The sequence below is a fragment of the Amblyomma maculatum genome, chromosome 4 (assembly GCF_055883805.1).
Source record: "Amblyomma maculatum isolate TAMU_Amacu chromosome 4, ASM5588380v1, whole genome shotgun sequence".
NCBI classification, from domain to species: Eukaryota; Metazoa; Arthropoda; class Arachnida; order Ixodida; family Ixodidae; genus Amblyomma; species Amblyomma maculatum.
Window position 1 is genome coordinate 205,528,029 of NC_139347.1, and position 18,151 is coordinate 205,546,179.

The 18,151-nt window shown below is 48.0% G+C and overlaps 1 protein-coding gene across 1 annotated transcript in view; it reads left to right on the plus strand.

The window, feature by feature from the left end:
* Nucleotides 1–18,151, plus strand: part of LOC146194057 (ran GTPase-activating protein 1-like) — a 98,673-nt gene that overhangs the window by 53,860 nt on the left and 26,662 nt on the right. Inside the window, exons 8-9 of the mRNA XM_084602952.1 lie at nt 644–743; nt 4,512–4,596. Coding sequence (XP_084459078.1) covers nt 644–743; nt 4,512–4,596 — 185 coding nt within the window. The remainder of the gene's footprint in view (nt 1–643; nt 744–4,511; nt 4,597–18,151) is intronic.

Here is an 18,151-nt window from a genome sequence, read left to right on the forward strand (position 1 = left end):
GTCTCGTCGAATGTATTGCTACAGAACTTTACACTATCCTTGACACCACGCAGTTCATGCCTCATTTCTTGTTTAAAATCCTCAAGTGCTTTCATGAACTCTTTAGACATGTTTGAAGATTACACATCGCTGTACAAGGCTCAATCGAGGTCCAAGTTCGGCAGCAGTGCGCAAAAAGTAGCGTGAAAAGGCACTATAAATGAATAACTCGCTTACCTTCAAAAGCAGGAAAAGTAGATATGATGCATGCGACATGCGCACTGCTGCCAAACTGAAAAGCAGATCGATGCAGTGTCCGTTTTAAAGGCAGCTGACAGTGGAAGTCCCATGCAGGCAAGTCGTCGCAGCCAGAACTGTGACACTCCTATCACTGAGGTGACGCGGTGGTGCCCACCTGTAGACGATATGCCGGCCACGATCTTGTTCCATGATGTACCGAGGGAATAAGGATAAAGGACCCTGGCAGTGTTCATTTGTGTAATGCAGGGAGGGTGTCTTGCATGAAGGTCATTTGCTGTATCCCTGTAGCTAAATTAGTTGCCCTCACGCTACTCATGGAAGATGTCCACCTTAAAATGATTGGCCCCCATTTGCCATGGAGAGTGAGTAAATAGTATTGTGGATGATTTTGCATTTGTTTCAGGATGTGAACCTAGGCTACAATGAACTGACGCTTGATGGGGGTCTTGCCATCGTGGAAGCTGTTAAGGACAAGCCACTTTTGGAGACACTCGAACTTGATGGTATGTTGTTCATGGTTAACCAGTGCGAACAAGAAGACAAAGGACAAGATAAAAGGAAGCCACAGTACAAGCGCTGACTCACTGTACTGTGAGTACAGTACAGTACTTGTACTGTGGCTTCCTTTTATCTTGTCCTGTGTCTTCTTGTTCGCGCTGTTTAAATCAATAATGGATGTTTACCAACTCGCCCAACAAAGTATCTTGGTAATGTTGTTCATGGGCATCACGGGAATCTAGAATGACCTGGCATGTTGTCCTGCTTGTGTCTTGGCACAAAATATAGTCGTTGCACTTTCAGCCAAGCTAATTTATATCAACTGGGGTTGCAAATGAAGTTTTATCCTGACAGTTTAAAGAGGAGCAGGAGGAAAATTGGGGCATGCTGGCTCAGAAAGGCATACAGGTAAACATGGTTGTAATGAAATTGGAAAATGTCCTCGATATTGTCACATCCAGGTTTTCGTTACACAGTTAAACCTGGTTATAACGAAATTGTAAAGTGTCCATGATTTTTTGTTACATCCAGGTTTTTGGTACATGCAGTTTGCACGTGAAAACCCAGAGGGACAATGTAGAACGAAAACCAGGTTAAGAATTGGTGTAAAAGAAACCACCTTGAAGGTGTTTACAGTAAATCAGAATTATTTTTTAAAGTCATAGAAGCGGATGTTTTGCAATCGCGCAACTGCTGTGGCGGGTTCCACCTCCTTTGCGGCTCGCGCGACGCTTCCATGAGGGAGTGGGGAAAAAGGGTGGAGGAGAAATCAGTCTGGGGGAAAGCGCGCGTTGGCTACGTCACCTCCGGCCTGCTAAGCCCGGCACCCCATGCCGCGCGTGCTCGCCCACCACCGTTGCCCATGGAAACCGACTCTGCCCTCGCGTCGCCAGCGCGCTCCGCTGTTCCCGCTACTACCCCCAACAGACGCACGGGTGCACGGGAACCCGCATGGAAGTGATGGACGCGTGCTGCTCGCCCCGTGTCTTTTTTTTTTTTTTGTTATTTTTTTGCAGTTTTTAAGCATGAACTATTGTAATGCCATGTCCCGACAGCGAAAGCAGCGGAGGCTGCTGCGTCTGTCACGGAGATGCGTCGTCGGCGCTGAAACACGGCGCGTTGTATTAACTGCGGTCACTCGTTACTATAGCAAGCGTTCTTCTCACTTCAGTTTGTGTTTTATCGCCATGAAACATGTGGGGTTCTGCCAAATTTCCGCTAACTAGGCACTAGGTAAGAGACCGTCGGTGCCGCGAGTTCGTTATGTCAAGGTCAACCGCTGCGACATGTTCGTTACATGGAGTTTTCAAATACGTTCACTTCAATGGGGACGATGTTGTGAAATTGAAGAACTGCATAATATCGAGGAATTCGCTACATGGAGATTCGTTACATAGAGGTTTAACTGTATGCAGTTTTCGCATCGTGACCCGCAAAGGCAATGCAGAACAAAAACTGGATTAAGAATTGATTGCAAGGGAAACCACCTTAAAAGTGCTTACGGTAAATGGGAATTATTTGAAGTTACAGAAGCGGTGAAATGTTTTGCGATCGTGCTGAGAGCATGACACGACTAGAGAGGTGCGACTGCGGTGGCAGCCTCCACGGCCCGTGCAACGCATCTGCGAGGGAGTGGGGATGCGGGGTTGGAGAAGGATACAGTGTAGGGGATGAAAGCGTGTGCGCTCGCAAGCCGCCAAGCGAAAAGGTACCTGCGTTCTCATACATGTTCCCGCTCACCCATCACCATTGACCCAGGAAAACGCACAGGCGCGCTCCACTGTTCCCGTTATCGATGCACTTGAGCAACCGCACGGCAGTGATGGGTGCACACTGCTCGCCCCATGTCGTTTTTCTTTGTCCTGTTATTTTTATTGCTTTTAAGCGTGGACTATTGTAGTGCCACATTCTGAAAGCGAAAGCAGCAAAGACTGCTCCGTTTACCACGTACAGATGCGCTGTCAGCGCTGAAACCCAGTGCCTTGTATTAACTGCGGTTGCTTGTTGCTATCGTGGATGTTTCTCTCATCAGTCCCTGTTTTATCGTCCTGAGACTTGTGGGCTCCTGCCAAATCTCCAGTAATTCAGCACTAGCTAAGAGACAACCAGTACATCGAGTTCCTTATATCAGGGTCAACTGCCGCAACATGTTGATTTTAAAATATGCGCATATTAATGGGGGCGGCACTGGGAAATTGAAAAACTTCGTAATATTGAGGAATTCATTACACATGGGGGTTCATTACATAAAGTTTTAACTGTACACACCAGTGTGTACTTTTGCGATTAGTTAAATGTTCAGCACGAAAGATTAAGAGACAGGGTGGAGGCTACATAGGAATTTGAAGTGACCTGCTGGTGCCCTGTTTTGTTTTCTCTGCGCCTTTTCTTTCTTTCTTGTTGCAGTGTCAGTAGGGCAGCAAGCTCGAGAAACCAGCAATGTAATGCACTAGTGCAATGTAAGTTTTTCTGAAAGAAAATGGGATCACTAGCCGAGAAGGACCTTGAAGGCCCTCTCATTGGTCACAGTGCATAGCGCTTACAAAGGGTAGATGAAAATAAGGTCCCCCCCCCCCCCCCCCCCTTTTTTTTTCTTAACACTTCCTGTATTGCATTACCAGTATACGATGCTGCAGTCTGTATTGAGAGGGAGACCGGGGCAGTGGAACGCATTAGTCTGCACTGCCACTGGCACCACCATTCAACGCATGATAAAACCTAAATAATATGGTGTCATCGGGACCGTGAAAGCTGTTTGAATTGATGGGGTTTTTGAACTAACTTAGCAGCAAAGAAAATTGAGCCCACGCAACACATTTCGTTGTGCAAACTTGCGTTGAATACCCTGTACTTCGTTCTACCGCAGCATTCTTTGTTGCGAGATGGCATCACAGCACATGTGTAACTTAAAGCAATGAAGAAGACCAAAAGCAAAATGCTATTCCTTCCTGCCTTCCACACTTGAGTGCTGTTCAGATGCCTCGTGGCAAGTCTGCACGACATGTAGTTATGGATTCCGCGGCCCTCGCACATCCCTGAGATTATTATTGGAAGTTTGTCTTGCACTTGTCCAAAGGCATCAGCGCAGGCGAGGCAGACAGACAGCATGCTTTTGGAATTCGAATCATCCACTGCTTGTCCAGAGGTGCCTTGCATTAGTTGGCCAAATTTCAAATGGGTGCTTTTCTGAAGTCGTTACACTAGAGTAATTAAAATACTAAAGATGCCAACAAATGCAGCCATTTAGGCATGGCATGCTATTAAAATAAACAGTGCAGACTGATGTGCACAGTCAACCCATCACGGGTACAAAATGGCTGCGAAATGGAACGTTCACTGCCGCTGCTATGCGTGGGAGGTGCCAGTGTTTCTGCTATAGACTGCCCTGACCATGGCTGGGTTGGACATGCTGCACGAACACCCAAAGGGGGTGGACCATTGTCACCACTGGAAGCAACTAGTCTTGTAGCCCTTGCTTTGGAAGGGTTTCAGTGCCTCACTCAAGTCACAGTAGAGGAACCCTGTTAAGCTATTGAAGATTTAGATTCACTGTTCAGAAAAAAAAAAAAGGAAAATGGGATTTGGCTTTAATGGAAAAGTTGCCACGATCTGTGGGATTCTGGGCTGCCTTACTGATTGCCTATTTGGTATTTAGTTACTTGCATGCTGATTTGCCCGTGTAATAGTTGCTTGCTGATGCTAGGTGTGAGAAGTTGTGCTTTTATGCGAGACGGGGACTGAACTGGCTGATCTCTCGTTCTTTCTCTTTGCAGGAAATAAGTTTGGCACAGACGGCGTGGGAAAGCTTGAAGGAGTAATGGAAGCAGCGGGGAAGATTGACATACTGTGTGCTTTCAGGTAACTCTTGCATGGAAGCATATGGGCATTGTGGCAGGCGCTTTCACCTGACGGTTGTGTCAAAAAAAAATTTGTTGCATCAATATTTTTTTCACGTGAGCCCCTACTTCAAGTGTTCTCCACTTTAAGGATGAAATGTGATTCCTCAGATTTCTTTGAATGAGGATAGAAATTTATGCTATTTGGGGCTCTAATGTATCAAGATTTTTCTTTTTTGGAAGCTTGAACGATATGAAAAATGCCACTAGGGCGGTCGATAACATCTGCGAGATGAAGTTGCGATACAACAGTGAACTGCGAGAATTGCGCCTAAACTGCCAAAGCCGCTTGGGTTGTAGAATAAAACGTTTATTCTGAACTGAATCTTGTTCATCTTACACGGTTCCTGGCTGAACCCATGACAACAAATTCTACCGTAGAGAATTTTTTCTTAAGCTGTCGTAAATTTTGTTTAGTTTACCCCGTATTATCGAAATCGCTAGAATTTCTTTATTGCGAAGACAGGACTGTACAGGCAAATAGTTATCACATATACTAATGTGTTTCGTACCTGTCTAATCTAGGATGACTCAATTAACTGAGGACTTCTTTTAGATGGGGATTATTGAACATTTATTACAGTATGGGCTACATAGGTCTGATTAGGTGGAATACATGGCTGGGTCTGCTGCGTAGCAGTTCAAGTGGGGGCGCCGCAGAATCAGAGTCGTCTGCTCCTTGTTTATAAGAGGGTGCGGAGGATCGTGGCCGTCGGCCCCTGGCGCATCGCTTGCGGCGGGGCTCGATCGCGGCTGGCTGCTGCTCAGACAGCGGAGGGTGCGTTGCTGCCACAGCTGGCGCCATCTACAAGAGCATCTTGTAAAATCCTCCCTTTTTTTGTAGCTTGCCGTCATCCAACTAGGTAATCGTGAAGTCGCTTCGGGAGCATTCTTGCTCTTTGAGGTCGTCTGGCGTGTGAGTTACATCAGGGCGCTGCTGGGTTTCCTGTTCTTCAGTTTCATTGGCTTGGTTGTCTCCTGTTTCAGCATTTCCTTCTTTGGGCTCAAGCTCTCTCTTCTCTTGTTCCTTTTGGTTGCTGGTTGCACTTTTCAGTGGGCTTCTTAAACACGCAGTTCCTTCTCAGAACATTGTCTCCCACGTTGACTTCATACGATCTGTCATCAACATTTTTTGTTACGGTTCCTTTAGACCATGGTCTGCTTCTAATCGGTCGGACAGTCACATCTTGTTCTTCTTTCAGTGTTGGCAAGTCCTTGGCATGTTTGTCGTGATAAAAGATTGTTTTTTGTCTTGCCTGCTTTTGCCGGTCACATTTATCGTTTCGGGTTCAAGCAGCTTTGCTGTGGTTGGCAGTGTCGTTCTGATGCGGCGACCCATGAGCAGTTGTGCCGGGCTGGCGTTTAACTCTTGCAGGGGTGTATTTCGAAAATCTAGGAATGCCAATTGCAGTTCTGACTTGCTTTCTCCCGCTTTTTTCAATGGCATTTTCGCCGTTTTTACCTCTGATTCGGCCATTCCATTCAAACGTGAATAACCTGGACTTGATGTTTTGTGTTCGAAGTTCCAGCTTTTAGCAAACTTCTCAAACTCCTCGCTCGCAAACTGGGCTCCGTTGCGTTGTCGCTCATCAGAATTCTTGGAATCCCGTAGCTAGCAAAGTGAGCTTTCAGCTTGAGGATCACTTGGTTTGAAGTTGTCATCTTCAGCTGATCTACTTCCCAAAAGTTTGAGATAGTTGACTGTAACGAGAAAGTTTTTCCCTTTATGCTCGAAGATGTCGCATACGACTCATTCCCACAGATAATTCGGTTCCGGATGAGGGATGAGTGTCTCTCGTTGTTGGGAACGTGCATGCTTCTGACACACTTCACACCTTGCGATGTAATCCTTCAGTTCTGTGTTCATCCTCGGCCAGAATACACACTTGCGAGCTCGCCGAAGACAGCTCTCAATTCCCATGTGCGATGCATGAAGTTTCTCTTTAATCTCACAGCGCAGAGACAATGGGATGAGCAGTCGTAATCCCTTGTAGATGAGGTCCTCCTCCATTGTGAGTTCATCCCTGACTGGGTAATAGACTCGCATGTCTCGCGGCAGCACTTGGTGCTTTTCTTGTGTCCATCCTGACAATATGAGTGACTTCAGCTTTTGCAGGAAGTCATTTTTCTTAGTCGCTTCGCGAATTTTTTCCAAGGTTTCCTTGTGCACTGGCAGGTAGTTCACAACGTTGATGCTTTCTAGTTCACTTTCACTGCCTTGGTTGGGAAGGAATGCCCTCGACATTGTGTCGGCTAGAAGTAGCTCTTTTCCTGGTCTGTGCTCGATGTTGATGTTATACCTCTGCGTTTGCAGTATCATACCTTGTAGCCGTCTTGGTACTTGATCAGTCTTTTTTTCATAATGGGTTGAAGAGGTTTGTGGTCACTGATAATCGTTGTAGCTGTTCCGAAGGTGCACTGATGGAATTTCTGCAATGAAAAGACGATCGCTAGCATTTTCATCTCGATCTGGGCGTAGCAACTTTCTGTCGGTGTTAGTGCTCAGCGGGCGAAAGATACAGGTTTTCCTTCTTGGATGAGAGCCGCTCCAAGTCTGAGATCGCTGGCATCACATTGTATTTCAACTGGCTTTCGCGTGTCGAAGTATGCTAGAATAGGAGCTTTTGTCACTGCATCCTTTGCCTTCTGGAATGCTTGTTCTTGTCTTTCTCTCCAGTGCCACGGTGTGTCTTTCACTGTGAGCTTCGTCAGTGGTTCCAACACTCGTGAAATTCCAGGCAGGAATCTGGAGAGGTAATTGATCATTCCGCAAAACCGCTGCACGCCTTGGACATCAGTTTGTCGAGGCATTTCTTGAATTGCCTTTGTTTTCTCTGGATCCACTTTCAGTCCTTCTTTTTTCAGAACATGTCCCAGGAAAACTGTTGTGCTTGTGCGAAGTTGCGTCTTGTTCTTGTTAAGACATATTCTAGTCTGTCTGCATCTCTGCATAAGGTTTTCAAGCTTTCTGTCGTGATCTTCAAGAGCATCCTTTTCAGTCTCACCAACTCCGTAGACGAGGATGTCGTCTGCTATGCACAGAACTCCGTTTAGTCCTTCAAGTGCCATTTGAAGTCTCTTCTGAAATATTTCACTGCTGACTGCTAACCCAAACGGTAGGCGCAGCCATCGATATCGGCCTTTGGGCGTTTGAAGCGTGGTCTTTAGACTTGACTCTTCATTGAGGCAGCGTTGCCAGTACCCGTCTCGTAGGTCTAGTTTTGAAAAAACCTTGGCTTTTGCAAGCTCTGGCAAGACGTCGTCGAGAATGGGCAATGTGTGGCGCTTTCGTTCTAATGCTTCATTTAGCGCTTGAGGGTCAATGCACACTCTCATGTCGCCATTTTTCTTCATCGCCACTACCATTCAGCTCACCCACTCCGTTGGCTTGGTGACACTTTTGATTACTCCTCTTCTCTCCATGCTTTGCAAAGTTTTTTCAAGTTGTGGCTTTATGCTGACAGGCACTCTGCAGCTTGTTATCGCTTTTAGAATTGCATCCTGTTTTGTTACCAGATGTACTCTTCCCGGTAGCGTTCCAAGTGCTTCTCTAAAGATGTCTGGGAATTTTTCCACTATGCGCTTTGTGAAGTCTTCCTCTGGAGCGTCAACTGTAGCTACCAGATCATAGTCGATTGTTATGAGACCCATGGTTTCTGCTGTCTTCCTTCCTATGAGAGGTGTGAGCTCATTGCCAACTACTACAAATTCCAGGACATGCTTCTTTCCATTTTTGGCAGTGACCTCAAGTTGGGCTTTGCCTTTGGAGCAAACTTTGCTTCCATTCCATGTCTGCAGTGTCGTTGTGCTGCTGTGGCTGGACGTGTTTGGCTGTAATCACATCAACTGCCGCTCCACTGTCTACTTGAAACTTCACTTTGTTTCTGTTCACTTCCAAGAGCGTGTAGACTGAGCTGGGCTTTTCGCTGTTAACTGCCAAAATGTCCTCTTCGTCGCTATCGACCTGCAGACTGGCCACTACGCTGCTGCCTTTACACGCTGCTGCGAAGTGGTTTGGCTTTTTGCACTTAATGCACACTTGTTTCCAAGCTGGGCAGGCTGTTCTTTAGTGTTCGTGGCTCCTCCCGCAGTACTTGCATTTCAGAAGATTTGCCATCAACGGAGGTTTCACTTCTTTTAGACTTTTACTGGCATAGTTGTGACGGTTCTGCTTTTTCACAGCATGAACTTGTTGCTTGCAGCTGGTCCCTCTTTAAATGCTTTCATTTGATTTTTTGTAGCCTCATGAGCAAGACACACTTTGACAACTCTTTCGAGGGTTGGGTCATCGAGCTTTAGAATGTCCGCTCACGCTCTCTCGTCGTAAATTCCATAGACGATCTGGTCGCGGATCAATTTCTCTCGTTCGTTCCCGAACCCGCAGTCGCGCGCTTTCAATTTCAGATTGGTCAGAACGTCATCGAACTGCTCCTCCTGTCGCTGCATTCGTGAGCGGAAGACGTATCGCGAGTACAGTTCTTTATGCTTCGGTAAGAAATGCGCATCGAGAAGGCTTATCACATGCGTGTAGTCAAATTCTGGGAGTGGTCTTGCTTCTGTTGGTTCCCCGAAGTCCAAAGTGTTATAAATGTCAAGAAGCGTGGAGCCTTCGACGGTCAAAAGAAGTGCTACTTGCCAGTCGCACGATGCTTTCGCTGTGTTGGTTGCTTTGAGGTACAGCGTGAAGCTGTGCTTGAAGACTCTAAATTGTTCCGCTGCGTTGCTCCATGCTGAGGCGTTGACAGTAATTTTACAGTTTACCATGTTTCGTGCCTGTCTAATCTAGGATGACTCAATTAACTGAGGACTTCTTTTAGATGGGGATTATTGAACATTTATTACAGTATGGGCTACATAGGTCTGATTAGGTGGAATACATGGCTGGGTCGGCTGTGTAGCAGTTCAAGTGGGGGCGCCGCGGAATCCACGTCGTCTGCTCCTTGTTCATAAGAGGGTGAGGAGGATGGCGGCCGTCGGCCCCTGGCGCATCGCTTGCGGCGGGGCTCGATCGCGGCTGGCTGCTGCTCAGACAGCAGAGGTAGCGGAGGGTGCGTTGCTGGCACAGCTGGCGCCATCTACAAGAGCATCTTGTAACAGTAAGGGTCGCATTTTTCTTTCGTGGTTCTGACACGGTGTGTCCCCTACATGGAACTAGTATTTTTCCGTTGAAATTATCTGACTACAGTGCAGCGCCGATTTCATGTCCATTTATTATAAGGCCGCAAGCATTCTTACACAATGAATGAATTCTTACAATGAAATCCTTTGAATACATGTTGCATTGAAAGTATGGATGGCAGGTAAAACAGGTTTGTGCACTCACTGACTCGTGGCTCTGCAGTGGAAGCTAGGCAGGAAAGGGAAGGAGGCTTGTCTTTATCACCATGCTGTGATGTATTTTGTTAGGAGTAGGGGTGTGGTGGGAGAAGGGGGGAGCTAGCCCACTCTCCGTGGTTGGGTCAGAATCCCTTCGCTTTCATGCCCAGTCTTCACTGTAGAGGCACAAACTGTTGTCTGTGAGTATGGTGGCTGCTTAATCACTGCATTACTTTATTAGCAATGTCACGTGGTCCTAAGTTAAGATGCTCCTATGGCCCAGGTGCTTGTGATGGCTTTGCCGACGATTTGGAGTAGCACTCCAGTATGACCCATGGCTGTTACTGTGGGTTGGCCTTCTCCTAGGTTGCATTTTCATGCACATTGCTCTCAGAGTTCCATGTATGTCAATTGTGTGTTGATTTTATCGGAAGGTTATTCCAGGGTGTCGAACCTGTGGGGATTCATAATCCCCTGCCCCATTTCTGGAGTCCTCCACTACGGCGTCTCTCATAGCCTGAGTTGCTTTGGGACGTTAAACCTTACAAACCAACCAACCAACCAACCAACCATTATAAAGGGCCACGCGTGATTACGCGCGCTCTTGGGGAGGACCGCGAGAAGAGGGCACGCTGGCCACTTTCCCAACCTCCCAGGCTCCCGCGATGACACAGCACGGGTTTCCATCTCTCCTCCTGGCCTACCAGGGAAACCTCCTCTTCCCGATCCGAGGCGATGAACGTGTGTGTCGCAACTCCCTGGGCGTCTTTCGGCGGTTGAGCGTGCACGCGCACGGTTAGCATTTTCCGTCGAGGAGACCGCCGCCTTCACCCTCTGCTCCCGGTTCAGCGCGCACTTACCGCCGCGGGCTGTGAGCACGAAGCCGCACCAGGTGAGCAGACTACCTCTCACCTCCTTGTGCGTGCTTCCCCCCTTAGGTGGTTTTATTTCACCTCCGTATGCGGCGTTCGCTCTCTACACGCCAGTTGTTCTTGAGTGCATTTTTCTTGCCGTTACTCGAGCATAATAAACTGTTCGAGTGCGTAACTCGATGTCTGTCCCCTCTGGCTCGAACCCGCAGCAGTAGCGACTTCTTGCACCGTGGGTTGGGGGTCACAGCTCTATCTGTTAGGGCTGTGTGTCGGGGCTAGAAGGCGACTAGCATCTAGCCTCCCCCGTGGCACATTCTTCAGAGAATTAACCCCCATATTCTTGGCACCCGAACGTGGGGCCAGAGGTGTGACAAATTGAGTGTCTGTGTGTGTATGACTACCGACACATAGACTAGCCATGGCATTGAGCAGGGCTGACTTTTCAGTCTCTTCTAATACTGCAGTGGTGATTGCACAACTTCAAGAACCTTTTACAGTCAAACCCGGATATATCGAACTCGAAGGGGATAGCGAAATAGTTCGATATATCGATAATTCGATATACAGAAATCGGCTTGAGGCACCACTTGTGACCGTGAAAAATGATACGGTATTTGTCGCGTAATCAACCCAGTCGCATAGTGAACCCACCCCCACTTTTGCCCCGAGAATTTAAAAAAAAATAAAAAGTGCGGAGGCACGTCCTTGTCGCATCCATAGCTCATTTATTGGCAGCGCGCCAAGATGCTACGCAGCGATAACGTCACGTGTGTTTGATAGATCCAGCGGTGACAGGGAGCAAACTTGGCAGAGTGCCCATGATGGCTTGATTGCTCAAGCCTGGTCGATTTATCACGCGCCGCGCTTGGGGCGGGCATAGTCCACTGCCACAAAATCATTGGAAGCGTGATAGCTGCAAATGCCGTTTGAAGAAAACAATGCTAAAAATCGGTGTCATGATGCAGCTGACCGCGTGCTTTTGTTAATGCATAGATGTAAGAATGGATGACTATCGCAAAAAGAAAAAAAAAACGTCCACAGCCGCCATGGCTTACGCTGCGCCGCATGTTCAGCACGAAAAGTAACATTATGTACAGCGCAAAAAGCGAAGACTGGAAGAAACACGCAAGCAAACAAGCGCTTGTTTGTTTGCGTGTTTCTTTCCCTGTCTTCGTTTTTCGCGCTGTGCAACGGCCTCGATGGTGTGTGGTTTGATGTGGAAGACATCCAGCAATTTCAGGCGTTCATTGAACGTAGTTTGCGAAATTTAGTCGTCATTTACAGTCACTTTTTTGTTTTGTAATTTCATTCATGTGTCTACCGTTTCATGTATTTGATCCTTTTGGACATTATTTTATTATTGTTTTTGCTATTTTGATGTTCACTGTTCTCATTCTCACCCTGCCATGGCTCCTACCTTTGGGCTGGCAGTATTGCAAATAAATAATAAATAAATAAATGTTGAGCGTTCACTAACTCGCCCAGTTTTTGGTTCTGCTGACAACAAGTAAGGACGACTCTCGCAAAAAAAAAAAAAAAAAAAAAAACACTACGGCTTCTTAACGTCCGCAGCTGTCATAGCATATGCTACGCCGCACGTTCATCATGACAGCAAGGATGAACGACTCCCACAAACAAACAAAAAAAGAAAGAAAAATAAACTGCCGCTTCTGCCTCCGCAGCCGCGTATGTGCAGCACAACACGAGACGCCTTCATGGATGCCCATCGCACGTCTGCCACTGCGCGCTGAGCGTTCACAACACACACTAGAGAACATGCTGGAGAAAGCGTCTGCCACGGGCTGAGCTGGCTTGTCCGCGCGTGCGTAGTGCATGCTGCTGGGAACGGAGACCGGGATAGAGAGAGGAAGGGGAGAGATAAAGAAGAGTGGGCACATCCTTGCACTTCGCTGTATTGTGTTTTTCCCCTCTCCCGAACACCACTGCTGCATTGGCTCTCTCTCTTTCCTTCACGCACATGGCTTGCAAATGTCACATGCTGGCATGCGGCAGCGATCACTGCAGATGCTGGCACCTTTGGGGAAAGGGCGCGGCGCTGCCCTAGACCAGCCGTCGCCTAAGTGTGCCCTCTCATTCCTTCTGCGCGTGGCTTGAAAACGTCACGCGGCAAACGGCCAATGATGGGAAGTCATTGGGGAAGGGTCCAATGCGTGGTGCGGAGTTCAGAATATCGGACCGGTGAAGTTGAGTTCGATATAGAACACAGCTTTCCTATACTTTTACATGGGATTTTCAAGGGTATATTCTGCGAGTTCAATATAACCAAAATTCGAAATATATGGGTTCGACTGTGTTACCGCGAGAGCTCAGGAGCTGGCACTAGCCACTGTGATCTTGGTCATTTTCTGCGAGAACAGGAGGTCACGCGACTCCACCGCTCTGAGCAGGGTGACGCGCGGATGCTGGTGTGACGGGCATTCTCTCGTAGTGTTTTGACTTACCATGCTGTATGGGAGAACGGGAAACGTAGCGTATGCACTTTTGCACGCGCACGTTGATGGCATGAGAAGTGTTATTACTATCCTTTCTGCCGCGCCCATTAGCCAGTTCGTCGTGATAGCTCACAGCCTCTGAGAAGGGGCGGCCTACCCGGCTTCTCTGAGTTGAAGTGGCGACCGTTTTAATTCATCAGGGCTATGGGGAGCCTAGTCAGCTGAAGGGAGCTTTAGGAAGAAATCGGTAGGATCCTTTTTCTTTATTTTTGTCGACCAGTGTTCGACAAGCTCTGGAAGCCGAGCGGCACGACCGCGGCGCACTTAAGGGCACGCTGGTATTGCTGCCTGTGTGGGCGCTACACAGCTTGTATTGCTGTGAGCGCGGTGGATTCCTACCTGCTGTACTCCTATAGCACCTTGCACAATCATTTTCCCCACACGAGGGATACACGTGAGTCCTTCAAGGTTAGTCACGCCACACTGAGACGAGCTATATCGGACATGTGCATCGCTGAGCATGCAAGCGGCCCTAAGACTTTTCTTCAAGTTGTGTCATTTCGCTGCCTAGTGATGTGCATGGTGACGTGGTGGAACGGGTAGAAGCTCTATAAGTTCACAACAACGCCACGGTTGCTGCGTAGGGCACACGCTGACGCGCGACAGAGCTGCAAGCGAAGATGGCGGAGCTAGAATTTACACAAAGCGCACCGCAATTCGAGCCCCGCTGCGTGGCCCCAGGAGGACGCACTCCCCCACCAGCAGGCAGCTGCAGCTAGAGCCAAGGCTTGGGATTTCGAGCATCGCGCCTCGTAACTGCTCTGCGCTCACGGCAGACGTAACTCTGACAAACGCGCAGGGAGTAATTTCTTGTGCTGAGTGTGGATGGGACGCTCTGTCATTATTCAGCGCATTTTGCTTACAGAGCAAGCACGCGCTTTCTCTTTGGAAAAGACCGAGTGCGGGTAGATTTAAAAAAAATGAAGTAACTAGCGAACAGACAGCATTGCAGCCTGCGAGGAGGAGAGCCGGCAGAGGCCACGATGACCGTTGCGGCATGGAAGGGCAAGCCATCCAGGGAGTGGCTGCGTTCCTGCACCCAGAGCCTGCTGTCACCGTCAACCAAGCCAACAAGAAAAACGATTTCCAGTCGGTCACGAAGGGAGCAGGCCGGAGTTCGTGGAACGGGCCACTGTGTCTACCAACAGTGAAACCTGCAGCAAAGAGGCCGCCTTGGCTTCTTTGCTACTCAAGACCCGCCGTCGCAGCTTCACCAGATCAGGGAAAAGAGGCGAGCCAAGAGCGAGTGGTCGGCCCGCTGACGGGAGGCCTGCTGCAAACTACGCAACGGGACGATGCAGTGCTGCCCACCGCCCTCGCGCCCTGGCAACCTGCCTCGGTCGACTGACGGTGAAGGAGCGGGATCTGTGGTTGCTGCGGCCGCTGCTCGTGTGCCCCTGGCGCTGAGGTCGTCTCCTGTGGTCGTCTGCATTGCCTCCCCCTCCGGCACCCGTGGCTGTGAGCTGCCTGCAACTTTTATTTATTGGCACTTTGGGTTTAAAAGTTAAACCGCATCTAGCCGGCTCCACTTGGTATACCCCTGGGTGAACGCGGTTACCTTTAGCTGTACGGCAGTTTCAAGGAGGGGGGGATGTGGGGATTCTTAATCCCCTGCCCCATTATAAAGGGCTGCGCGTAATTAACACACGTCATTATGCGCGCTCTTGGAGAGGACCGCGAGAAGAGGGCACACTGGCCACTCTCCCAACCTCCCAGGCTCCCGCGGCGACAACGCATGGGTTTCCTTCTCTCCTCCCGGCCTACCCGGGAAACCTCCTTTCCCCAACCCGAGCCGATGAGCGTGTCTGTCGCAACTCCCTGGGCATCTTTCGACGGTTGAGCGTGCACGCGCACGGTTAGCGTTTTCCGTCGGGGAGAACGCCGCCTTCACCCTCTGCTCCCGGTTCAGCGCGCACTTACCGCCGCGGGCCGTGAGCACGAAGCCGCACCAGGTGAGCAGCCTACCTCTCACCTCCTTGTGCGTGCTTCCCCCTTAGGTGGTTTTATTTCACCTCCGTACGCGGCGTTCGCTTGCTACACAACGGTTGTCCTTGAGTGCATTTTTCTTGCCGTTACTCGAGCATAATAAACTGTTGGAGTACGTAATTCGGTGTCTGTCCCCTCTGGCTCGAACACGCCGCAATAGCGACTTCCTGCACCGCGGGTTGGGGTCACAGCTCTGTCTGTTAGGGCTGTGTGTCGGGGCTAGAAGGCGACTGTAGCGTCTAGCCCCCCTCCGTGGCACGTTCTTGCGAGAATAACCCCTTACACTGGAACCAAACCCGAATTGTCACCCGGAACCGGAACCGAATCGATCCTGAATTTTTCCGCCATCTTGGAACTGAACCCAAACCGGAACAAAAAGCATTAACGATTCCGAACTGGTTCACGGTATTGTTCTAACCCACTTTTGCTGGCAACTTACCCTTATTATTTTCTTCTTTTATCCCTGCTTGTAAAACGCCTTCTCACTTATGTCCAAAGCACCACTGCACACCGCCAACACCGCAACCATATTGAAAAATTGTCCCTTGCAAACAAATGACAAGAACAAAGAAAAATACATTGCCGCATGCATATCACGAATCTCTGGTGTCGGGCTATCGTTTCATTTAGAACACAGATGGCCGCTGCACTGCGCAATGACTGATGGAAAAAGTCCCCATTTGAGAGCCTTCCCAGGCAGCGAAACAATAGCATATAATTCATAAGTTGATTTAAATATTTAGACAAATAAATATGTTCCACGTGCAACTCAAAAAACTAAATTGCGAAACTGTTATAAATTTCAGAAATCATTTTATTTTAATATCCTTCCACAATGTCGCAATGAGTCATATGGTGTGTGCATGGCAGCGCGAAGAAATGCCAGCAGATGCGATATGGTTGACCGAGACTTCAAAATAATAAGCTGATGCTGATGGTGGGAAGGCCGCCTTGGGCAGCAATTTACTGGTCTATTCTCGAGTTTTATATGAAGGAGTCGATTTCTCCTTCTGTCGATCTGCTCTTCCTTTTTGTCCCTAAGCGATGTTTGCTTGTTTTATTTCCTTTGGCAAGTTAAACTGTGCCAAGAGTGAAGCTTCGGTGTTCAAATATGAAGACTCGGTGGAGCAAGAAACTGAGTGGAATTACTGTTATGCGGATTAATTCCCAAGCTCTGTTCGGTGTGCTATCGTTTCCGCTCATGCAACTACGGCATTGAAAAAAAAAAAGTTACGAGAAGATTGCAGAATCTGCATGGAGAAATGCTAAAGCCTGAGCGTTGCTGGTGCACACGGTACATCGCGCACCCCTTGTCGAACACAACCAGCGCTGCATTGAACGCATCAAAGTTCACCGGTGTTCTATAATTGGTTTACAGGAAAGGAAAGGCGCAGTATTTCTTACTCGCAGAATCTTTCTGACACATCTTGCGGACAAATCTCACCGACAGATCTCGCCGACTCGAGACTTTGACACTCATTGTACACTTCTGATCACAATCAAGCATCTATTTGCCTCAATAAGTCAGAAACACGTCCATTTCCGGTTGGCGTGACGTCATATGCATTGGACATTGACATTGGTCGTATTGATATTTCGACTTCTGATTAATTGTTCTTTTACAATTTGGCTCTAATTTAGTTAAACTAATCACCCTACAGACATAATTTTATTTCTGCAGCATCCTCGCATCATTCTCTATCGATCATAACGTTACGTTTGATCCTACCCCTTCTGAAGACGACGGAACGGCTGCGGACACTTTCTGTACACAGGATCCCACCGACATAGCCAAGAAAGGCTTTCGATCGGCTGAAAAAAATGAGAGGGTCTCTTAGATGTCTGTTAAGAAAAGAATGGCGAAAGCCTACCCTTCTTTTGCTATCATTTGCCTCTCATTTTTTGCCTCTTATCAATGTCCGTTGTAGTGCTACATAAAACTTTAATCGGTTTAAAGGAAAGGCAATGTGCAGTATCTGTCACGCTTTCTCCAGCAAGTGCACGGATGATATACCATCGCTTCCGTTGCGTGGCGTGCCTTAGCGCACGTTAACTGTGGCATTGCAGATGGCAGCAATGCTAGACAAAATACATATTGCCGAATCTTGTGTATTATGACAGATCTCGCGTACAAACCTTGCACGCAACTCTCACGCACCGGATTTCGTTCAATGAACATAGAAAGGCTTTCGCCTTAAAAGAATGCCTTTCATTGCTCTATCCACCATCACTTATGCGAATACCTAAGACAGTCCAGAGAGATAGTACTGAAAGCTAGAAGCGAACTATTGAGACAAAATGTAACTAATGAGAAACCTGGTATACGGGTTGAGCGGTGACTAGGGTGGTCGTGACGAAAACCTTGAAAAGCAGGGGGAGGGACGAATTTAAGAAACGCCAAATGCAAAGGCATCCTCCTGCTTTGCGATATGTAGCCACACATATTGTATATACATCGTTAGTCTTGGGGGTGCGTGCTTGGTTTGACCTTGATCTGATTTCAAAGTCATTTAGCTGGAGCCTGGTGAAACATTGTTGTGCGTGTAGTAGTAGAGGTTTCACTCCGAAATAAAATTCATGTTAAATTCTGTGTACCTGAAAAGTGCACCAAGAAATGTTATTTTCATTTAACTTTCAGCGGGTGACAGCTTTAGTTGATTATATGTGAATGAAAATATCATTATTTTTCTCCCATCCTGCTCTAATAGTTGCTCACTCATTATAAACATTCTGTTGAGGTCTGTACAGCCAGTGGAGTCCATAACATATCTGACGAAAAAAATAATAGGCTGACTACTAATACATTTTTAGTTTTATTATATACTGTGTA